This window comes from Leptonotus elevatus, chromosome 19, assembly GCF_054856555.1.
Source record: "Leptonotus elevatus isolate MCC_2025b chromosome 19, RoL_Lele_1.0, whole genome shotgun sequence".
NCBI lineage: Eukaryota > Metazoa > Chordata > Actinopteri > Syngnathiformes > Syngnathidae > Leptonotus > Leptonotus elevatus.
Genome location: NC_141257.1, coordinates 8,904,225 through 8,928,753, shown reverse-complemented (window position 1 = coordinate 8,928,753; position 24,529 = coordinate 8,904,225). Strand labels below are relative to the sequence as shown.

Sequence of the window (24,529 nt, the reverse complement as noted above, 5' to 3'; positions counted from 1 at the left end):
GGATGCATCCCAAAGGAGGAAAAATTTGGATTTGACATGCCAAGTCTGCCTCAACATTGATGGCTGATTTACAAGTCACTTCTCCTCTCGCCGTCGAGCGCCATATGATGGATTTATTTAGTCTATGTTAGACGGAGGAGGAAGGAGAAAACTCACGCAACCCCCCACCCTAACCCCCCTATCCTCTCCTTTCCTATCTCTCCCGCCCTCCCTCCTCCCCCCCTCTCCTGCCCTCCCTTCCCGTGTTCTGGATGTGAAGCAGCATGCGGCCCGGTGAGAGCTCAGAGGGCTGGCGCTCACCTCGCCGCGGAGGATGCGTCGGAGCCCGCACTAGCGGCACGGAACGCCGTCTGATGGAAGGAGGAGGAGGCGGAGGAGGAGGTGACGGAGGACGACGGACGAGCATGACCGACGGAGGGATGACGGCGCGCTGCCTCCTGTGGATCGTCGTCCTCGGATCGCTCTGCACGCACGCGCAAGGTACGGCCGGGGATGGATGGACGGGCGCACGCACGCACATGCAGGGTCGTGCCACTGGTTCAACCCCCCCCCCCCCCCATCCTCTTTCTTTGCTGCTTCTTTGATGTGTATGCATGGAGTGTTCGGAATTGAAGAGCTATTGAGCTGTAGCTTCTTCTTCTTTGCTCGTGTTTCTGCCTCCCTCCCTCCAAGCCTTCGCCTCAATACAGCCATTGAGCCGGTAGCCAATAAATATTCTTGCGGTAGCTCTTGGGCTGTGGCGGTGTGAACGTGAGCTGATTATTCCAAATTGTGTGTGTGTGTGTGCAAGTGCGCGCGGGGTGTTTATAGCAATCATCTCCCAGCCTTCCTTACGCAGCACTTTTCCTTCCATAGATAAAGCTCAACCTATTTCACTCTAAATGTGTTATATAATAAACAGGGTGCTCTGCTCCCCCTCCTCACACTTTTCCCCCCAAGCCTTCTTCTCCCAAGTGGAATCCAATGTTAAAATATTGACCGCGTCGCATCTTCCGGTTCTGATCACACAAAACTCATCCCCGCATCATGAGTGGTGGGGAGGGATAATAGAATGGACCGGCACCTTGGCCCGACTTTGAGAACTTGCCAGTAGCGGATGAAAGAGGAGGTGAAGGAGGAGGAGCTTGTACAGGAAGTGGGTAGCTAAAGGCTGGACGCCGTTGAGGAACGTTTGTCACTGTCACGGCCAAGTGGAGGGCGATTGTTTGGAGGCTGACTGGGCCAAAAAAGCGAGATGGATTTTCCTCGGCAAAAGAGCAAAATCTCCACGCGTGCTCGGAAGTCATGAATAGGCTTGTTTGACAGTTTGTTAAATGGCAAAATAAGACATGGACTCCTTGAAATCTGTCTTATAGCATGATATCATATATTGATATGATAGTTGATGATTGAGGGTTCTTAAAAAAAGTTCTTGAATTTCCCTTGGCACAATGGAACATGTGGGTCATGGGTCATTTGCGGACCTCTCAAAGAGGATTTGATCTGCTATATAAATAGAGATGACTTGACTTGGACCAGCATGCAGTTCTGGGCACAAGTAAAACCTCAGTCACCCAAACACAGACAAGACATTAGAGTTCAGAAAGAGAGAGTCTTTTATGTACAAAAATACAAAGTAGCAACAAAGAGCAGGTACAGATTCAGAAGGCCTTGAGTGGGAAACCCATGGAAGAAAAGCGAGCATGGAAGAGGAGGAATAGGAAACTCCTCGACGTACTGACAAAAGTGTCATTCAGTAACTCTCGTTAAGGCAATGCACATTTTATATGACAGAATAAAGGCTTATATGGCAAGAGTCTCAAATCCAGATCCTAAAATACAGGACCTAAGAATGACAATTACAGGAACACAGCAACCTCATAGCGACTGCAAATATCATCACAAGGGACATCGCAACTGCATAGCAACTAGCGACGTTAACACCATAACACAATGGCCTGCAGTGAACCAACCCAAAACACTCGTAACAGACTGAAGCTTCACAAACATCAATCAGTACTCTCGTTACTCGAACACACAAGTTCTAATTTGGAACCGTGGGTGAGCTTTCGGGTCTTGCCACCATGCTCCTCACAACGCTCCACAGAGGAAAGAAAGAAAAAAAAAAACCTTGGGGCAGATTTAAATTAGGATGGATAAAATGTCAAAGATAAATAGAGAAATTGGCGAAGCAGCCAAGCAAATAAAACTCATTAAATCGCCAAACAAAGAAGAGGTAAATAATAAGACGCGCTTGATACTTGATGACATTTGCTGACATTTTGGCTTAGAGTACAAAAGCGGGACATTTTTTCTTTGCAGGTGTAAGTGAATGGAATTGAATGGTAGTTTTGTGGAGGTGCAATTCTTTTCTGAACCACAATGGGGCCACTCATGCAGACCCTCCCCCAAGGCGAAACGATCACAGTCGCTTTTGGTTCTCTACCAAACATTTCATGCTTGCTTCTTGGCCAGGTTGTTCGGTCATCCTGTTGACAAAGGAACGAGATGTAATGAAAACACAATTCCTGACTTATTTTCAAAAACGAATCAGAACAAACTGAACTGAAACTCTACCAGATTTTCAAGGCTTTCCTTGCGCCGACGTGCTAAATCACCATGAAGTTTCAAGTTTTTGCCTAATCATGGTCACGAACAAGCTAGTAGCGATTAAAAACACTTAATCGGTGATGATAATGAAGGATAATGGCGAATAATACACAATAACAAAAGTGAAAGTTCAGATGACAGATGCCCACGTTTTTGGCGAGCGCTTTATGACGCAAAGCCTCGAAAAAATACAAGAAGGACTTTATTGACCCGGATCGACGCATAAAAACCTGCTTCGGTCGGTGTGCGCAACCCCTCGCAAGCGCTCGCCGAAAATGTGAACATCTGTTGACTACGGGGAGATGGAAATGCCCGCCTCCGGTAAACCAAACGTTTCCTAGGCCTTTCCACCAACTCTCTACAAAATAAATTCTTGTCTAATCCGTTTTACAAACAGCCAAGCCTTGACCAAAAAAAAGAATGATTCTTTTATCTTTTTCCCCATTTATTCGTATTATATTTTAAATGTTTGGATGCACAAAGTATTTCAATTCAGATTATTCATCCACGAGGAAAAGATAAAGTATTACACGAAAATAAGCTTCCTTTGAACAGAAGCAGTATTTTGTCGTTTAAAAATTTAGTTTTTTTCTCTCAGCTCTCCTTCTTTACGCCCCCTCTCGAGGGTTAATTTACACAACGCTACATCGCACTTGCACACCACGATGTCAACCCCCACATCTTTTCCCATCTTCGCTCCTTTAACGTATTCTGCTCTCGTCCCAGTCCCGGTTACCTACCGACTGATTCGTCTCCGGCACGTGACCGAGCAATTATCGCACGTGGTCCAAAATGAGCATTTCAATCTTTATTGACGTGGCGTGAAAATAGAATGCTTTGTTCTTTGCTCGATTGAAAGCTATCCGCCATCGGCGGGCGGGTAATTGAATGCAAGGCCTCGCTGTTAAATTGGACGGGCTGTCAGGCGTGTTGAAGCTCTCCTGCCGGACGTTTTTTTTGTAAGCCATCGGCGGATATCGAAGATTGATCGGCGCCCGGCGCCTGCTTAAAAATCATTGATTGATGTCATCCATTAGCATGCCATTGCTAATCATTTCCTTTTTTTTTTCTATTTTATTGGTTTGGGGTGTGAGAGGGAAGCGATTGGTCACATTTGGGTAATAACTTCAGTCGGTAATGGATTGATATTTTGCTGCGGACACGCAGGCAAAATGATGATTGCACTTTTTGTGTTCTTGCATACACACTTTGACACACACGTCAGCATACACTTAATTCCGCGGCTTATGGCTGCTGGCTCTGAGAGGGAGATCATATACTGTAAATAGTGACGCTGTGCCGAGGAGGAAGAGACACATGGCGCAGAGAGGGGAATTGGGGGATTGTGAGGCAGCGTGCCTGAGGAGGGCTGCGTAATATACTGGAGCGCGAACGTAGCGGCCAGCGAGGAGGCATTCATGATATGAACGACAGCCTCGACGCTTGTGATGGATACGCTTCCAACGTCAAGAAGGTTCTTGCTTTCACACCGATGGATTACCCCTTTTAAAGTCACAAGTTGACACATGAAAAGAGGGTTAGAAAAAGGGGTTGATGGAAAATGGTGGCTGAGCAAACAGGCGTAGTTAAAAATCTATCAGCTTCTTGCTTTCACCCTGAACAATTGAATTCAGTTGCTATAGAGTTTAGAGATCAGTTGAAGATTGAAAAATGTGCAGTGTTACGTCGAATCCCCAATATTAATCAATAGCTTAGGTCTTCTGATGGACTGAAATGTCATCCATAGGCTTTGGATATGATTCTTGCATCCACCCAATGGCATTAGGATATAGCTAGGTTTCATCATTATTCACATTCTTGGTGAAAACACTGACAAAAAGTGCTTGTTGCAACATTGCCCTGGCTAATCTCTTATACTCTGCTGCCACCTGCTGGCTGTTTTTTTATTATAATAAATACCATTGTTTTAAGCCTGCTCAGAAACGGCATCAAAGCCTGTCTGTATGCTCTTGCATTAAAAAAAACAAAAAAAAGTTTTGGGGAGTGAAGGGCAAAGTATTTTTTGGATTTAGCACTGAAACTTGATGAGGATGAGAAATGCCAACACGTTGGAAGTCGTACAAGTTTAGGCTTGTATGTACGATATGAAGGCTGTCAACAGTATGTGTTGTGGTAGGTTGTAGAAATTGTGTCACTATTTTAAGAAAAGGCAGTTCATGGAGTGCACTAAGAAATGGAATGTAAAAAAAATAAAATGGAGTTGTTAGTTGTACAACTCAAATTACTTTGCCATCAAATGCAATTTTTCAGTCTTATTTTTCTTCTTTTATAGTTTGAGGTGTCACAAAGAAAATAAAAATATATATATATCAAGGTTGCTGTTCTGCACATCATGTTTCTTTTCACAAAAAGCTTGTTTTTCCGCTTTTTATTCAGAAACTGGTGTTTTTGCTGAACACTATTATTACTATTATTATTCCGAAAGGTGAACTGGTGGAAAGATAACTCTTTCTTTTGGTAGATTTGGTGCTTATACCATCACAGATCACTCTGAAAGGGCTGACAGTACGGGTAACTGCTTTGAAAAGGGCTGGCAGTAAATTGCTGTACCAATGCGAGTGGTATCCCAACGGGGATAATCCCAAAAGTGGTCTCTTATGGCTCACTTTTGCTTAAAAAAAAATGAAAAAGCGATACGGCATTTCTGAAATTAACTGAACTTGCTCATTCTCAGCCTTACTTTCACAGAAAAGACATTGCTGATGGAGAACATATTTATAAATTGATATATTCCACGTGAACACGTGCACACTTTGTAGTTTTCTGATTGGATTAGGATCTTGCCAGATAGAGATCTAAATTAAATTAGCCCCCGTAGCCTAAAAAAAATCATATCTCCTAGGATTCTTTGGATGATGGCTTCCTTTGATATTAGTGATGAGAGAGCGTGGCACCTGGAGTCAGTCCATTTGAATTCTATTAAAGTCACGGTGTCCGTTTTCGCTCCCCTCGTGTTGTCAGTTCGGAAGATGGATACTTACTTACCATCTGGCCTCTTCTTGTTGGGTTGCTTTTGTCCAAGAAAAGCAGCAGTTTATCAATCCAAGTCCCTTGTTTATTTCGGACCTGAAGACCCTTTTTTGTGGTTTAACACATGATAAACGCCATGCTGCCAAATGTCATGTTTGTAAGCGAAACTAGCTGAGTTTTGGGATTTGAAGGCCGCACTTAAGTCTGTTTTTCCTCCGAGGACTTGTGCCTTTTGCCACACAGTGTTGTCATGAGTACAATTAGCGTAATGCTAATTCCTCATAAGTGACTATACAAAACAATGAGGCTTCCCGGAGGAGCCATCATGAAATATGGCAACGATTCAGAGTGAACAGGAACAGGGTCAGCCAGAGTCCACTGCATAATTTTTTTTGATTTTTTTAACCGACGTCACATTTTCAACTTTAAGGTGGTCATGTTTGATTGTCTGTTTCAGGTTGATTGCGCAAAAACTGAATGAACGAACAGGCAATGTTGAGAGTACCATAATTTGGTTTTATTAGGCAAAAGTCAATTTCTTGTTGAGAAAATTCAAATGGCAAAAGTCTAATTTTTAATGGAGGAGTGGTTAGCAAACACATGTAGAAATATTACTTAATTAAAACATTGGCAGTAATGGCATTGTTTGAATCTAGATTGGATTATTTCTATAATTTCCCCTGTCTTCACCTATCATAGCTCGACTTTATTTGGAGTGGGACCTTGATTTCACACTCAGTGACTGGCAACAAGGCCTTTGGAGCAGTGTTTTGCAACCTTAATGAGCCAAGGCACCTATTTTACATTGGAAAAATCTCAGGGCACGCTACCAAAAAGTATGAATACTAAAAGAATCATGATCTCTCCATTTCCCCACAAATTGACTTCAGTGCGAAATCTGGGCTTGTTGGATTGAACTCGGGAAGCTGAATGGCAACAGTTGGATACTCAGATTTATTGTACCTTCTACCACCTAATGGAAGCGCATTGAATTGGTCCGCCTTTCATTATATGTCGTTGGTATAGATAGAACAACATTTGTCATTCAAAAATACTCAATTTCTCATAGTCTGAGGCAAAATGGTTTATTCCTGGGGCCCCCCTGGTGACCTCAAGGCGCTACTGTGTTGGAGTCGCTGCTTTGGAGGAACCCAAATAATCAAGCCTGTGTAATTTTAACTCGTAGCCAAATCACTTGTCTGCTTCATGTCAAACATGAGTCAATATGGAAATAGAAAAATCTCATAGTGGGTGACGCATTACGCAAATACGCACACCCACACGCCGGATTTGCCAGCCCTCCTTAGCCTTGTCATTATTCCAGAGGAGGTAGACATGACATGAAGATGTTGTCTTCTGTGTGCGCACACACAATAATAAATATTCCCAAAATATTCAGGTCACGTCAAGATAGCACTTCCCCGAGGAGGCGTGACCGCAAACTTGCACGCACATGCGTAGGGGACAGGCGACAAAATGACTCTGCGATGGCAAATTAACATAGACGGACAGTTTCAAATCCAGCTGGTGCCTCCTCGAGCTTTGTGTGTGCGTGTGCGCGCATTATCAAGGTATTTTGGCTTCCTCGCTCGGTAAGAATTGTGCCGGATCTTTGCTCGAAGATGGTGAGGCATGTAGAGAAGGAAGAGGGGGGAGGGAGGGATGGATGCGTGAAGGGCAGCGTCGGTCAAAGGTTGGATCCCCGCTGACAGCTGGAGTGTCGCTGTCAGGGTGTCCTTGAGTAAAACACCCCCGGCCTTAATGATGGCGTGGCGTGCTTCCACTTTCTCCAGCCCGCTTGGGGGAAATACATGACAAGAATGTGTACAAGACAAAGTCCACACTTGACACTTTACTTCATTCAGTCATGAAAACTGTTCAATGACATATGAACGTACCATAAAAAAATAGGCTCGTTTGATGTTTGTTGTTTAATTAGCTGGTTTGTTTGCGGAATTATGCACAAAACTATTCAACAGATCCAAGTAACTTTGCATAGATTCCTCCTATGCAGCAAGGTTCTAAAAACGTCCAACTCATGTGCTTGCTTGAAAAAATCACGAGACCCATAGATAGCTCTATTTAGCGGATCTGGTGGGTGACTGGCCCACTTTGACCCGATGCAAGTGGCGCGTGATGAGAGAAAAGTAATTTAATTTCTATTCAGATCTGCAGGAAAAAATAATGGTTTTGTCTTTGGCTTGTACAGTATGTTTAAAAAAAAAAATCAAAAGGGTAAGTACGAAATAACTGCAATCATATGGTTGCATAAGTGTGCACACCCCCAGGACTGGGATATGGATCTTTTCAGACTGAGCTAATCACATTCAACATATTAAATGGGAGTCAGCTTGACACCTTTTAAAGTGCCTCTGGCTAGCGCCAAATGTATTTATGATGTTCGAGTAGGCTTTTCCTGACTTTCAAGGGTTTGTGCCAACACTGAATACTTAGTACACCTGCCCAGAAATTATATTTCAGGTTGGTAAAGTGGTAAACACGGTTAGTATCGGTGTTTGACTTTGAACAGATGCTCATAATGATTCTGGGCATCTATACTAGAGATGTTAGATACCACTATTTTTTCCAAACCAATACAAATGCGAGTATTCACTCTTTGAGTACTCGAGTACCTCTCATACTTTTGATATATAAAATGTCATTTAGCTGTCAAAAAATTGTGAACAAAGACCATGTGTCAAATTACCGCAGTATATAACAACTGCCGAGGGAGGTCATATTCAGTGTCAGCTTTTATTTTTTGCCTTAAGTATTGGTGGATGGTATCGGCAGCCTCCATGAGGACCCGACTTAAAATCATCCACAAGGAATATGGAACTGCGTGTGCATCCTCTGCTCGCCCTGCTGCCATCATGTTGGCTACGATTGTCTCGGGAACACTTCCTTCTGCGAGTGATGGTGTATTTTCTTTCTGGCTTTTCCTTTTTCTTTCCTTTGGAGACATTTTGTGTTCTTCTGCCATGTGTCTCTTTGTGTGCGTGTGTGTGTGTGCATGCGCTTCATTTCCAGCGCACGCTCATTCCCCTCGCAGGCCTTGTCAGGCTGTTTGGAGGTGCACTCAGCTCACAGCTTGAGGCTGCCGCTGTCACCTTCTTACCTAACATCCCCTCTGTCTTCTTTTGGGAGGGATTTAACCCATCTGAGTCGGGACACAGGGATAAATTGTCCTTTTATAATAAGATTAGGACTTAACTGTGAACAATTGTATTGACAGTAGTAGAATGAAAATGACAATCATGAGGTTTGCATTTATTAGCAAAATTTGTATGTTTTTCCATAAAAAATTTTTTTTTATATTTTTGAAAATGTTATGTATCAAAACTACTAGTTGCATCAGTATCGGTGACTACTCGAGTTGAGTACTCGTACTGGAAAAACAAAAAAGGAACATCCTGTAGAATTTTGGGAATAATGAATTAGGTTACGTGTACTATTATTAAAATGATCAATTGCATAAACAGGGCAAAACCATTAATAAACAACCTGTTTATTTTACCTTAAATCATGCATGTCTTTTTCTTCAAAAGGATGAAGCAATCACTCAAAAGATTAATTTAAAATCCTTATTATTCGATTTCTTTGGAATTCAGTGCTTACTGTGAGGTGTTTGCGACCTGTGTGTGTGCGCGCGTGTGTGCGTGTGAGTTCTTGTCTTGTGTTGACACTACAAAACAGTTGCTCGAGTAAATCACACATATATGAATAAGTAATACAGTCCCAACAGTGATACATTTCAAAACATTACTTATTGATTAACATATCTGCCATTAGTTATTAATTAGCATACATATCATTAGTTACTACCTTAACTAATGGATCCTGATTCTACGATCCCTAAAAATTATCTTTATCTTTCGTCTTAAAGAACAGTGTGTAGAATTTAGTGCCATGTAGTGGTGAACTAACAGAATGCAACATTGTTGCATATTATTAAAATTAATAGTTAATGAATAGTGTTTTTTTTTTTTTAAAGCACATGAACGCTTAAGACCCCCCCACTACATTTTGGTTTTGGTTTTATAAAGCCTATGCTGATATAAACCTTTAGTAGTTAAAAAACAAAATAAATGTGTCATTATCATAGCAGATGGCCATTCAACTTTGAATGCCATGCAGCATAGTTTGGGAATATCTGGCATACATAATTGTTTCATCATTGGAGTATGAAAAATAAGTATACAATATTTAGCAGCAAAATAGGCTGAACTAACAACCAGAAGGTCAGACAATTATGTTATTAACATAAATGAACAGCTGCATAATTATGACCTAAATGGATTTCTTGGCATTTGTTTGCGTGCGCGGATGTCACAAAAGCTGCTTTCCAGCACCGTCCTGTCCTCCCGCAATGTTGTCACCCTTCACCGCTCGCCATCCCCCCCTCACCTGCTCGCCTGCGGGTCAGCGGGTCAGACGGCAAGCAGATGCTTTCACGGCATGACTCCAACCAATACCGCGACACGGCTACTCCCGTTTGCTAATTTCACCCACACAAAGCAGTGTGTCCTCGCGCTTTTACACGGGAGTCAAAGCTAATTGTTTAACGGCACATTGTGGGCTTTTAACATTACAATTTGTGCCTCTGGGTTTGTTTCCTCGCGCAAACAATTGTCATCATTGAAATGTGTTTATGTCGTTGGCAAAGCTTACCCCGCCATGCACTTTTTCCTCCGTGTTCTGTACAGTGCCAGTTCCTCCACGTTTGATGGGTTTGTGTGTGTGGGGGATGGAGATGGAAAAACAAGAAAAGCATAAAAAGTCTCTTTATATTCAAATGCAAGCCAAAAGATTTAGTCTTCTTTCTGTTGTTTATTATAAAGCTCCAACCCAACGGCCCGTTCGTTTTTTTTTCATTTGGTAATTGGTACCACAATTACAGTGGTACTTCGGAGGCTTTCAGCACACAAGTCCAAACGAGTCCACACTGTTGCCATCATAAAAGTTTTAAGTGTGCAGGCTATATTTTAATTTAAAGAAAAAGTCATTTAGTACCACCTCCGGCTGAAAGTCATACAGGAAGTCGCCACTTAGCGATCTAACGTAGCAGTCTATAGCTTCACTGATTGTTTCTCCTTGCCAAATGGCACAAACAGATGGTCTCAAATGCATGAAATCACTCACACACGTTTAATAATCAATAAAAGTCCTTTGTTTACAACTTGTAGGTCGCTACCACCTCCGGCTGAGAGTCAGTGGTCATGATGAAAAAAACAGGAAGTAGCAAACTAGCTAGTGGCTAACGTAGCAGTCTATAGATGGATTCAAATGCATGAAATCAGTCACAGAATTTAAATATGAAGTAAAAGTCCTTTGTTCATAACTAATTGGTCACTGCCAACTGCGGCTGTGTGTCTCGTCACACTAATAGAAATGGGAAGAGCAAAAACTTAAAAGGTTAAAAAACCACTGCATATATTCTTCGCTTCTTGCCGTCCTTATGAGGAGGAAAAAAAAACGCCACAGAATCTTTTAATCTCTTGTGCACGGATCCCTTAAAATCTCTTGGAGTTCTTTTTCCCCTCTAATATTTTGTCTCTGTAAAATCGGTTGGCTTTGCTGCAAAAGTACATTATTCCACTTGGCGCATTAGACAGCCCAAATTCATCCCCGGATAAATCACAAAAATACTAAATGTCAAAGCCACTTTGGCGTCGCCGTCGCAATCTGGTGGAGGTAATTTACTGTATATTCTCCAACACAACACAGAGGAAATAAAAAGGCTGCTGCGTCTGCTCGTCACAATCCCAAATACCTGCTAACGGCTCAGCTCAAATGACTTTGCCGGATCAGAAGACGGCGGGCGATAAGGAAGGGGGAAATAAAAGGATTTGAGTCGGACTTGGAATCCATTCAAGCGGGCGGTGCATCGGACTTGGCTCGTGTCACCCGGGTCACATCTTATTCTACTTCTGCACACTTTATCTGAACTTATCTCCAGTCTCCCTTTTTTTTTTTTGCCTTCTCCATGAACTTTTCCTTTTTGTGTCTTTTAAATAACCAAAATGAGCAAAACAATATTGAACATTTCACTTAATCTCTTGCAGCAGCCTTTCTTTCTTTTTTATTTGTGGATCATGCTGGTTTTAACCATGCACGTGTTTGAATGTAATTCGATCACTTCAAGAAGGACACAAACTGACACCATAAAAAAAAACGCTTTTAAAGGCATTTCATAATTTAAAAGTGCCCAGATGTTTTAAAAACAAACCTCTGTGACCAAGTGCCCAATGATCAAAATTGAAACCTTGTCGTTTTACTATAACTCCAAAAGGCTTCTTCACTTTTATATCTTGTGTGAACTTCCCCGACTGTATTTGTGTCTCCTGTGGGGGTTTGTTAAGAACTGAAGACACCTTTGGGTGAAAAGGTGAAACATTTTCAACAACCAAAAGTGTCTGGTTGCTTTGAGAATTACCATCATTTTATATACAGTAGACATTAATTTTAACACAACACAACATACACAACACAAATACGCCCCAATCGCATTGGCAAATTCACCGAGAAATCAAGTGCAGTATATGCTGTTTATCAGAAGCTAATGCTAATCTCGACCAGCCTCGCTTTCAAACTGAATGACTGGACATGATTGAATCTGGCAAAACTCAGATCGACGTTTTCGTAGAAAAGCAAATATTTCACATACTTCACAACTATTAGTTTACTAGCAATCCGTTTTCTTTATGCATCTCCCTGCTTGACCCCAAAGTGACTGACATGCACAGTAATGACGCCAACTGAAAAGCTAAAGCTCCTATTGTAAGGTACTTATTGGTTTGATTGTCTCCCAGTGATCTTGCTTAGAAGCAATTTCATTAAAGGTACTTCTCAATAGACCGCATGCTGGATCTCATCGTGTTCATCTCAACAGAACACAATTTCGGGGACATTTCCGCGAATGAAATGCTTCCTGCGTGCTTCTCAATTGCTATAGTTGACTTCAATTTGGGGCCTGGATGCGGGTAGATACATACCGCAATGTCGCTGCCTGAGAAAAGTAGCATACGGTGAAGATTCTGCGGGGGGGGGGGGGGGGGGGGGGGGGGGGGTAAAAAAAAACTGTCATTGCAAAATGTGTCACTAGCGACTCATTGAATATGATAGCTCTGAATGTGTTAATTGTTGCTCGGGGGATTCATTTAATTCACACTAATAGGTAGCTGTTGGCAAAATTGTGAATAAACCCGCAACTCTGATTACGGTCGTGCCAAACCTTCTAAATGTTTTGTTTTGTTTTAACAAATGGCAATTTGCCAAGGGAAATCAACGTTTACACATTGTAGATGTGATGATCTTGCTATATTAATGATGAAGTGATGCTACAGCAATATGTAAACACAGTGTGGTTGCCCGTCACCGTTCGTTTGTAGTTTTGAACATCCATTGGTTTTCCATAGCGCTTGCTTATCCCAGCTGACTTGAGGCGACACGCGGGGTATCACCTTAGACTCGTTACCAGCCAATTGCGGAGACACGTATCGATAAACAACCATTCAAACTTACATTTATTTATGAATGTCACACAGCGATAATCCAACGGAGATTCACGATTGTGAGTCAGATAGGCTGACCATTAAACCCCGCAATGCTGCCTAATTTTTAACATCCCTCCATTTCCTTTTCTGCTTGGCCTCATTAATGTTGTGGCCAACCACCTGGCACATATTGCCACAAACTGTACCAAGGGGTAGGACCCAAAGGCAAGACCCAAAAGGCATAAGAGAGTTCCAAAAGCACACAGTTTAATAAACAGGCGGGGCTCGGTACACGGGCAGGCAGTCAGCAAAAGCAACGGTATCCAAAAATCTGAGGCAAACAGGAAAGGTCGTCAATCAAACAGGGGCCGTTTACTCACAATAGTGTGGTTTTATTCGGAGGCGGGTTTCACCGTTTATTGTCGATGAAAAAATTGCATGTGTTCAAATGGCCTCGTATTAACGTGCTTCACTGTACTGGTTTATTTCGGCTTAGCAAGAAAAGTGCAAATCTCCCGGTAATTATAACCTGAGCAGCCCTGACATTTCTTTTTTTTCCCGTTTTAACACCAGACTCCCCCAGGTAAGTGCGCATGTATCACTGTGCGTGTGTGTGTGACGGCCCTTTTGTCTTTCGGGGATGAAACAGCTGGGTGCGCCTTGCTAATTAACTCGAAAACCTCATGATTACCGTTGGCTGGTGCGCTGGAGTTGACAGAAGGAGGGAGAGTCAGGAAGCCCAAAGACAGGAGTGCCCAAATGGGACACTTCACATGGACAAATGTTTATTTACTGCTCGTCCTATAATAGCACGCACACACACACACACACCAAAAAAGCCTTGGTTTATCAGAACATTTCTAACAATTGATTTTTCACTAAGGTAAGTTTTTTTTTTCAGTTTTCAAAACATGAAACATCCTCTGTACTGTCTGTGCCAAAGTAAGCAATGCACTTGTATTATACCAAACAATTTTAAGATATCATTAGCTTGTTAGCCAAAATGCTAATCTTATGCTAACAACGAGAGACCGAGTTCATCTCAACTCAACTAATCTTTATTTATATATAGTTACAATCCACTTAACTCTTTAGAGAGCATCAAGGGGTTAATTGGAACTTTTTGTTTGGCTATTTGTCACTTTTTTGCTAAATTTATTCTGAAATGAGGATTAACTTGCCTACGCAAAACTGCACACAAACTGATAATACGACCCAATTCGCTTTTCTGAAGTCTCTTAAAGATTATCCTGAGCGATTATCATATGGTGTGGGCTGTTCAATATTTATGATGACGGATTCTTGTGTGTCGTTAACACCGTCAAGCCACAGACTGTAATTGTGACGTGAAACCGAGCGGTAGCTAATCAGGAAGCGGCCTGAAACACAATTAGTGATGCAGCCGGATGTGCTGCGTGATTGTAAAACGTGTGTCACTAGACATTGGACTCACTTAAAATGGCACGTAGAAAAGTTTACTACCGCAATGTTGTTACCAGATAAGCTAACAGTTAGCCTAGCTTTGTCTATACTATATTGTTATATGAACTGATTTCTGGACTTGTAAACCAGCTACGACTGTGGAGAAGTTGACAATTTTAAACTCATCAAAACGTTTGCTTTTAATCTCTGTAAACCTACGTGGAAGCCTTCCATGCGAATCAATTTGTTTCCATTTAAAGCACCCTAGAGGATAGTCAATAGTTGAGCTTACCATGACTGACATAAAAATGTAAGCTGTGGACCACGTATGGGTCCCCAAGCTCGACTTTAGACACCCCCACAACATGCAGTGCGGAAAGAAGATGGATGAACTAGACGAGATGAAACAAGACGACAAAACAACACATGAAGCATAATTAAGACCGGTTGAGATGTTTGTTTTTCCATAACTGACAATCCAATTATGTGCAGCAATTTTCTTGCCTCTCACAAGCCGGTACATAATAGGGAGAAAATGTTTCCTCACAATGCAAAGGCAATCATTTCTGGCAACAAAGCGACAAACGTGAGGCTGGCGACCAACAAGAAGAACACTGGGACGGTGTTGTTGTCTCTCCGCAGGCGAAAGGCCACCCCTGCCACGCCGCTACATCCCGTGCGCATGTGCTCATGTACTTGTGTGTGTGCCTCTCTGACAAACATGTAACGTCGGATTTATCCGAACGGCTCGCCTTGGTTGACCTTACAAGCTTCGAGAAGTCTTCCTTGAAAGGTCACGGAAATCAGTGGGGGTGGGAACACACTACATGACTTCTACAGGCACAGACACTTTTTAGCCTATACGGCACAGTTTTTTTTTTTAATTATTTCGAATGACATACATATTTTCAAGAACACTGTATTTTTTCTAGATAATTGTACTGTGTACAGAGTAAATTTGCCATATTTCTTACATGAAGCAAATTTAGCCACTATTCTACTTTGCTGTTTACATGAACCAAGTTGGGCTATGTTGCTATGGTGGTTAGGAATTTTGTGATGTCACCAGCTGGCAAATTGGGAACTACCAGCTAGGCTGAGTGCTTGATCGAAGGGCCACCATTTTCATGCAAATACATGGAAACACAAGACGGGGAGTCTTTGCCCTACGTCGTCTCGACTTTACGGCGTCTGTAGCACCTTCTTTTTCGTTAACTTACCACAGTAATTACGCCATTTTAAAGTTAAAGTTGTAAAGCAGGTCGGCTCACCATCAGGCGCGTCACATTTCCGTGCTTAAGTTTGAATTAGCTTCACTTTGCCGTCTGTCAGCAATGGATGTCCATGCTGAGGAAACATGAAATATTGTTTCCGGCCGTTCCGGGTCGCGCAAATTTCAACTTAAATGGTGAAATTCGACTTAAGTCGAAATTCGGGTTACATCGCCAGCGTAGGAACGCAACTCGGACGTAACTCGAGGACTCCCTGTAATGTCAAAGTTAAGAGCTGTAGTTAGCATTAGCTTACTGGCACATACTGGAATGTTTAGTGAAATTGTTGTTGTGGATGTCGAGGTATTTGTGCACATGCACTTATCTGCTACACCAGTAGTTCTCAACTCTTTTTTTTACACCAAGCATCAATAACAGGTATATTATAAAAAAGTCACTTTAACATTTTGCACAGTTTTAACTAGGGCTGGGCAATAAACCAAATTATTTAGATCAATCGTCATTTTGAAAATCGAATTGTTGAAAATTTGCTCAATCGTGAAATAGAATTTTGTCTTCTAGATTATTAAACGGTGTTGTGTGACATGCAGATGTTATTGTGAGTTGTAATTCTGCTCAAGTGGCAAAATGCTGGATGGGTGGTTTACAAGACTTACTTATTACTTATATTTGTCGCAATTAAGCAAAAGCTATGAATAAGTTTAAGTAAAAACCGAATCAGTATACATTATTGTTGTCTGAACATTTTGCACAGGAATTTATTTTGAATAAATAAACCCTTTAAAAAAAAAAAACATTTGTTGAGTTTATTAGATTAAATGAATGAATATTACATTTTTTGACCATATTGCCCACATTTTTACCATTAACACTGTGATTAAATATAGGAAAAAAAAACTTTTAAAACACTGTACTTGATTCAATGAAAATATGGCGGCACGTAAAAAAAAACAAAAAAAGAAATTGTACTGAAACAAACATTTGAAAATGAGTTCCTAAAGATGAAATGCTGGACTGCACTTAGGAAATTGTATGACTGGAGGCAGTAGTACACTTTGAGTATGACTTTGAGTAACACTAATTGTCAAGAATGTTTGCTGATGAAGTGCTGAATTCCCCAAGTGAAAACCCAACCCATGCTTTTACCGTCACAAGCGTCACAACAACCCCAATCGCTCAATACATTACATGCAGACGCGCATCTCTTCTTTAAGATGTTAAGGGTTATTTGTTTTTGTTGACGAGTTAATTACTTTAGTGTTAGAGTAAAAAAAACAAAAAAACGTTGTGACATGCTCCCTGGCTGTCAGGCTTCTACAGTGTGTAGCTTGTCTCTCACTGCAAATAAGACGCCGCCATATAATATCTCATGAATGTCAGGCTCATTGCGTAATAATATTGAGTCATGAAGCCAATAAACCGCCTCCAAATTCTTCTGTTGTTATGATTGAAAGAGAATAATCACCCTTGGCGTGCTTGTGTGCGTTTCTTTTTTTTTATTTCTCTGGGGTCGGCCGTGGTCTAAGCAGCTGGCTATTTATATGTGTGCGCGTGTAATGGTGTCGTCACGGCGCGTTGATTTTCATGTCAGACAGCAGCGTTCTTTGCTCCACTCAATTACTACACGTGCCCACGAGGCGTCACGGCGGCGGCGGCTGAGTGCCGGTTCGATTCCCGCAACCGTTCCAGTATCTCGGAGGAAATATTGAACTCCCCTGTCGCTCCCAGTGCCACGTCATCATTTTAAATGTCTCCATTGTGACTACACTCACTTATTTTATTCCTTCCATTCTGTCCCGTCTTCCCTTGTGGTTTCCTCGGCCGAGAACTGTTTTATTCTTTCTTTCCTTTCCGCACTAAAGCTATTTAATTGCCACTTTGGCCCGAGTTTGACACAACACAATTGCTCACAATAACAATAACGTCAAGTCAATGAAAACCCACAAAAAACACACACACACAAAAAACACACACACACAAAAAACAAATAAAATACCGCTCCGCATCATTTTTCAAGCTTGAGCACTGTCACTGGAGATTTAAGAAAACTGCTGAATTAGAACCGCTCCTAAACACAAACAAGCAATTGTTTACAAAAGGCATAAGTCATTTTTAAATTTTCCACAGAGTAGAATAATCATTCAAAAAGCTTAATTAGTGTGGAAAACTGGACTTTTGTGTCTTGAATAAATCAAGTCAAATTGCAGTAAGCAAGGGAAGTCGTCAAGTATGATAGATGATATTAGATGATTTTAAATCATTTAGGTATTGCTCTCGTCCTGCCCCTACAGTTGTTAAGTTTAATTGAATTTACAAGTCGATGTAAATATAGGTCAACATTTATCTAAGATACATGTTGATATATAAAATAAAAGTGACAAAAAATATATTTTTGGCGCAGAAGATGATTTGCCAATGTGTCAAACTGCCACACTATAATGCCTCTGACTTATTCAATGCCCATTTTTTTTTTTGGTATTAATTCACTGCCATTGACGGCTATAGATGTAATTAGAACTATTTCTATTAGTTTAAATTTTTTTCCACTTTTGTTAAGTTTTTGTTGTTGTTGAGTCTGAAAACCTAGAATTTTTTTTTTACATTTAGAACAGATATAAAATGTATGAATAATGGTGAGTTAACTAGTTAAGTCATGCCATTAATTACGAAAAAATTTAATCGCGACACCCCTAATTTTTAATAATCTTTTCTTTTTTTTTTAAGTAATTTTAATTATTTTATTTTATTTTTTAATATTCTTTTCTTTTTTAAAGAAAAGATTATTAAAAATTAGGGGCGTCAGGCGATTCAATTTTTTTAATCATAATTAATCGCATGACTTCACTAGTTGACTGACAATTAATCACAAATTTTATATCTGTTCTTTTTTTCTAGGTTTTCATACTCTTGTTAACAAAAGTGGAAACAATGTTAAACTAATAGAAATAGTTCAAATTAATTTTTGACGTCTGTAGCCGTCAATGGCAGTGAATGAGTTAAGTATCGGTGGCTGGTATCGGCAGCCCCCACAAGTACCCAATGCCTTACAATAAGGCCAGTATTGGTACTCACTCATCCCTAATGCTCTGTATCGAAAAATATATTCGTCACGGTGAAGCAGCAATCACTGAATGTTATTTCTGCTTGCACCAAGTCATGACAAACAATTGTATGTTTGTATTCCGCATCTTGCGTATGTATAAGTTCCTCTCTTACTTTTAGTATAAGTAGAAATAGTAGTTAGTCAAGAAGCAGGCCTGTGCAGCACAACTGGGATTTGCCTCGCGGGTTGCCTCCACCTTTTTGTTTTTTTCTGCTCATTGTGCACTCCGATGCCTTTTGAAAGTTGTCTTGGGATGAAATATTGTACTTTACTTTTTATGGCACTCTTACTTTGCCTTTATTGGCCTTGTCTAGTCCCACTCCACTTAGCGATCGCCTACACAGAATGCCTTTCAACAGTCCCCAGACACCGAGGGACCCTGAACTTTTTATTCCGTAGAGGCTTGCGCATGCATTGTTGGAGGGAGAGCTCGGGAAAGCTTTCTTTCACTGGTGAAACTTGAAAGAGCTTCCGAAAAAGCAACAAGTCTCACATTCAGGAGCTAAAATCGACCCATGGTTACATTGCTTCCATGTACATGTTTGAGTAGTCTTTGTCATCTTGGGTCTGAATATTGCAGGTGTGTCAATATCAAGCAGCATTAATGCATAAGTAAACATGAATAAGTAAATAATGTATTACTGTATATGTTTTTTTAATACATTTTTTTTATTGGCCCTGATTCTCCACCGTACTGGTTTAAATGTTTGTAACCTTGAAATGACTCGAGTGATTGCCGTCGGCAAAGATTTTCCTTATTGAATAATCCATACATCTAATGAAGCACGTTTACTCATTTCTACATATGGGAACCACTGCGCCAAACGTATATTAAGAACATGGCATGCAATAACATATCGAATAAAAAATGTAATGAGAAGGAGCAGCATGCAATTAATACACGTTGAAGTCGGTTGCATTGCAATTTATACATCTCTTCCATTTTGTTTTAATAAAAGATAATGAACGTTTTTTTTATGCTTATCCATGTAATTATGCGTTATGCAATTACTCATTGACTCAATTATCCTTTTGTCAAATCCAATCCAATCCAAATTGTAATCCAATCCAATTGTCAGGTGACACACCTGATTTCTTTTGACCCTTTTTATTGTGTTCTTGCGATCTGAGAACATTCCATTTCAAACATTTTCTTTACACCGCCACGGCAGAGATGCACATTTTTTTTTCCAAAATGAGCACTTGAACCATGTTAAACCACCAACTCTATCATAAGTGGCTAAGTACGCTAAAAGCATACAATAGCCGTGTCATTTTCCCTGTTAAATGTAGTGAGTCAACCATTTTAGAGAGCTTCTGTACTGAACTATGAGCACTCAGCATGAAACCGGTTCATACAAATAGGAACCTGGACCCACTTATTTTTATCAGGAGGAGTTGAGGTACTAGTAGTAGGATTTGGAAACCTCCCCCGGCGGTGGCTCGATTTCTGACAGCTGCGAGGAAGCCGCAGAACCTGGAGCCCCGCTATCTGTGCACGGAGCACCGCTAATGTATAGTGATCCCTTGGCTAAGCCCTTTATCACAGCAATTAGCGGAATGTCTCTTAACGGCCGGAGGAGAAAAGGGCTTTAAGAAGGGCCCCGGTGTTAAGGAGAAGCTGGAATGGGCTACGAGTTGGGGAAATTGGACGGCTGGTCGAATGACTGACATCTCTGGCTGACATAAAAAAAAAAAAGGCCTTACACCAGACATCAGGGATTTTGTCATTTTGATACTAGAGGCGCATCAACATGGCTTTAGCCAGACAGGTCAGATCCGTCGGGTCCTGATGTCTTGTTGGAGGAAGATGTCATAATACCACTTTTCAAGGTTATGAATGATGCAAAAGTCTGCACAGTGTCGTTATATTACGGCAAACAACACTTTGCTGTCAATGTATTATTTTTTTTATTTTTTGGGCTTTACAAGCTAATTTTATCACTATATGACTAGTTCAAGGTTCAGAAGTTGGATGGATGATGAGTTCCCATTGTAGCAAGAGTTCAAATAGTCAATGTTGGTGGAATTTCCTTGATTGCTTTAGAATTTACTAGGTTTTAATGTTAAAAAAAAGAAGTCACATCATTAATCAAAAAAACAAACTTGGGCCCAAAAAGTATAATGCCACAATAGAACATAAAATGCAAAACATACTGTATGTTGTCACAAAGGCATGCTCAATTATTGCTGTACTTAATGCATTTCATTTGATTATTTTTTTTCATAGTTAAAGCTATATATTGTTTGACAGTTTGTTAGTGACAGACTGGCATGCTCCGACTTTTAGAGGAAAAATATCACGGTATTAAATTTACAGCTCTGACCTTTCTATAAACATTTGGGTCAAGAAAAAACATTTACCCCCATCTAACACAATCAATATAATTTTTAAACAAAATATAGAATATTTTGTACAGAAAAAACATGTACCATGTTAAGAGTTTAAATAAATCATCAACATTCTTCTTTGTAAGTCACAGTGTCCCATCACTGACCAGTGGACTACTTATGTTGTGCTTAAGGCTAACTAGTACTCACTGGCACTATTTATTTATTTATTTAGCAGTGTCGCAGCCATGTCCATGTGTCTCTCTGCCCCCCCCCCCCAAAAAAAAAGTTAATTAGAGGCAATTAACTTCAAAGTATGGGCTTGTTTACTCAACTCTGCAAGCAGCCAATCATATTGTGCCCTGCTTAGACATCCCCTCAAGAAAAGAGAAGAGCTCATTACGGGTGACAGCTAGTATTAGCGGTTATTGAATCCTTGACTTTAAAAAAAAAAAACACGGTAAACCACTAAACCGGGGATCGGACCATGACTGAATGAAACTCTGTACAGTACTTCCAAAAGGATATTTTGAGCTATGGATGTCCACCTGCTAGTTGTGTGACCACCCCAAATAATTAATCCTCTGTACCATATCGAATGTTACCGTCATATTTGCTGTTTTTCATTATTGTCTTTTAATTCTCTTTACTACTGCATTAGTGTGTAGTTCAGTGACGTCGTCATAGAAACAGAACTCAATCATAAACCGAGGACCCCCTATACACTCTACCCTTTTGTTCCCTTCAAGTAGACCCTTAAGTGGACCACATGTTGGAGTTTCTGCACTTTGCTTTTCACCATTCCCTCCCTCCTGACTGCGCCCGTCAACTGTAAGGCAACGTGACTTTTTGTTGCGAGCTCCTTTGGATTCACTAAGCCTCGCAGAGCTCTTTAGAAAAGACAGCTCTCGTCGTCAGAGAGCGGAGCGGAGTTATTATTAAGCCCAACCTCAATCAGAATCGCTCATGGCGCGCCGGTGGCGAGAAGCCCTGCGGGGCTTTGGGCGTTTTGGCTCAAGGTCATTTCGGCGCGAGCGAACTGGTTAATGTCCTTTTTGCGAGACGGCTTGGCTGCCTCGCGAGCGGGCGACGGGATGACAGTTTAACGGGTCCGTGCAGGATCGCTCGCCACACATGACGCCGCAGCGCGATGAGACGGCTTTGAAGATGATGTGGAATCAGTCGCGTACAAACACTCGCGCTGTGCTGTTAGATTCCGCCTTGACATGTGCAAGGCAATACACATATTTGTGTAAATATTTTATGACTATCAACGCTGGAGAAATGACCATTTGCTATAATATTAAGTCGGCAGTGTGTAGATTGAATACAATGTGAATTTACTGTCCCCTCAAAATTACTTAACTGCCATTAATGTCTAAGCAACTGGTGGGGGACCACCCAAGTAAAAATGTCCAAATTGAGCCCAAGTAGCCATTTTTCCCTCCCCTGTGTCTTGTGATTCGTTAGTGTTACAAGGTCTCAGGTGTGAACGGGGAATAGGTGTGTAAAATGTGTTGTTCCATTAAAATATATAATTAAATAACTTTTTAAGAATGTGATATACAGTACTTCACGTAGCCTCAATTGGATCAGATACCTTATAAAAAAAAAGGAAATGATCTAACTTGACTTGAAGCTTTTAGTCGTCGACCTTTTTAGCATACTTTGTGTGAATACTCATTTGTGTGCCTGGAAAAAACACAGACCAAGAAATGTTATGTTCAAACTGCTGTTTGGCGCACATGCTAGCCTTTTGTTTGTGTCTGACTGTTTGTAAGAGTTCATAAATGTGTTTACTCCTGATGGCGCGAAGCTCTAATGCGCCGTCTCCAATCTGACAGCGTCTATGCAAATTGTCGCAAGGGACACACTGTCTCGCTCTCTCGCGCACGTAAACACACATTTGCTTTTGTCGCCATGAATGAAACGCATGGCAGCGTTTGACTCTGCACAGTGGTACCAAAGCAACCCGTTTGGCTGAAAGATAAATGAGAAAAGAAGCAATTTGTTGCAAAACTGTTCGAAACGCGCTGAATTTGGCTACTTTCCAGCAGGTATGTCCTTGTAAGAAGAACTCGGTAGGAAATTGTGTGAAATGTCACTTATTTTGAATGCTTTCAAGCAGACAATTTATCCTCCCAAGATTTCTGTCGACAAATTGCACAAAATGAAAGTCTGGTAATTGCAGTGAACAGAGCTCCTTTCCAGCTGTTAACATGTCCTCGCAAGAAATGAGAACATTTTTGTCAAATGTCACTAAATATGACTACTTCCCAGCAAAATGTCAACAGCAGAATTGAGTGTGAAATTGCACAAAATTAAATCAAATTACACTGAAAGGGAGTTCTTTTCCAGCAGGCAACGCATTTAGTAGGAAATGAAGTGGAATGTAAATAAATGACGACTTTCTTGCTGGGAATATGTCCTCACGTGAAGAATTACACAAAATGTCATCGTTCTAATTACCCTATACCCAACCTTCTTTCCAGCAATAATTCAAAATGTCACTAATTTTGACAACTTTCCTAGATGGAATATGTCCTAATGTGAATTTTGTACAAAATCACACCACGTCAGCATGATAAATACACTGAACAGGAATACTTTACAGCAAGAAACATTGGCTTAACGAAAATGTAGTAACACATCTACAAAATGGTTCCATTGTAAGAATTTAATAGGTCTCATACAAAAATTATATATTATTTTTTTAACTTATTTTGAATAACTTTTAAGGGTGTTCGATACCATTTTTTCAACTCTTCAACTCTTGAGCAGTCACCAACTAATACCAAGTACCGATACCACTAGTACTTTTGATACATAAAATCCCCCCCCCCCCCAAAAAAAACTGTAATAATTTGATGTCCTAGTATAGCATTTTTCCTTAAAATCGCATGTAATTAATGGCACAATTTTTTATTTTTTTCAATCCGTTTTGTTCATAAAATACGTATTTTGTGTAGGAAATACAATAAAATTAACGTTATTAAATAAATGAATGAAATGAAACTAATAAGATGATCAGAAAAAGTACAGATTAAAATGTGGTTGCACATCTTAATGGCCATCTGTCAGACATGTATGCCTTTTGTTTACTTTGACTGATACTTTGAAATAAGCCCCATCCCTAACCCTAATAACTTCAGTTTTTTTCTGTTTCCTATTTTGTTTACGACATGGATGGAAATGGATGTTAATTTAACAGATTGCGGCGAGACAACACTATTTTATTCCACATCGAGTTGTTCCTGGAAAATTGTTTATCTTAAATAAAAATCTTTATCTTTTAGTATGATTTTCAACAAAAATTGCATCTATCATAAATATAAGCTTATAATTTTGCCCGGAGACAAAAAATA

The 24,529-nt window shown here is 40.6% G+C and overlaps 1 protein-coding gene across 12 annotated transcripts in view; it reads left to right on the top strand.

The window, feature by feature from the left end:
- LOC147157788 (CUB and sushi domain-containing protein 3-like) overlaps positions 1 to 24,529 on the top strand; it is a 321,354-nt gene that overhangs the window by 63,239 nt on the left and 233,586 nt on the right. For 11 of the 12 annotated variants that reach the window (XM_086061991.1, XM_086061989.1, XM_086061992.1 and 8 more), the window contains one exon: positions 263 to 480. In XM_086061991.1, the coding sequence (XP_085918117.1) occupies positions 264 to 480 (217 nt within the window). In that variant the 5' untranslated portion in view covers position 263. Of the gene's footprint in view, positions 1 to 259; positions 481 to 24,529 lie in introns of all 12 variants that reach the window. The other variant, XM_086061990.1, reaches the window with a different exon arrangement.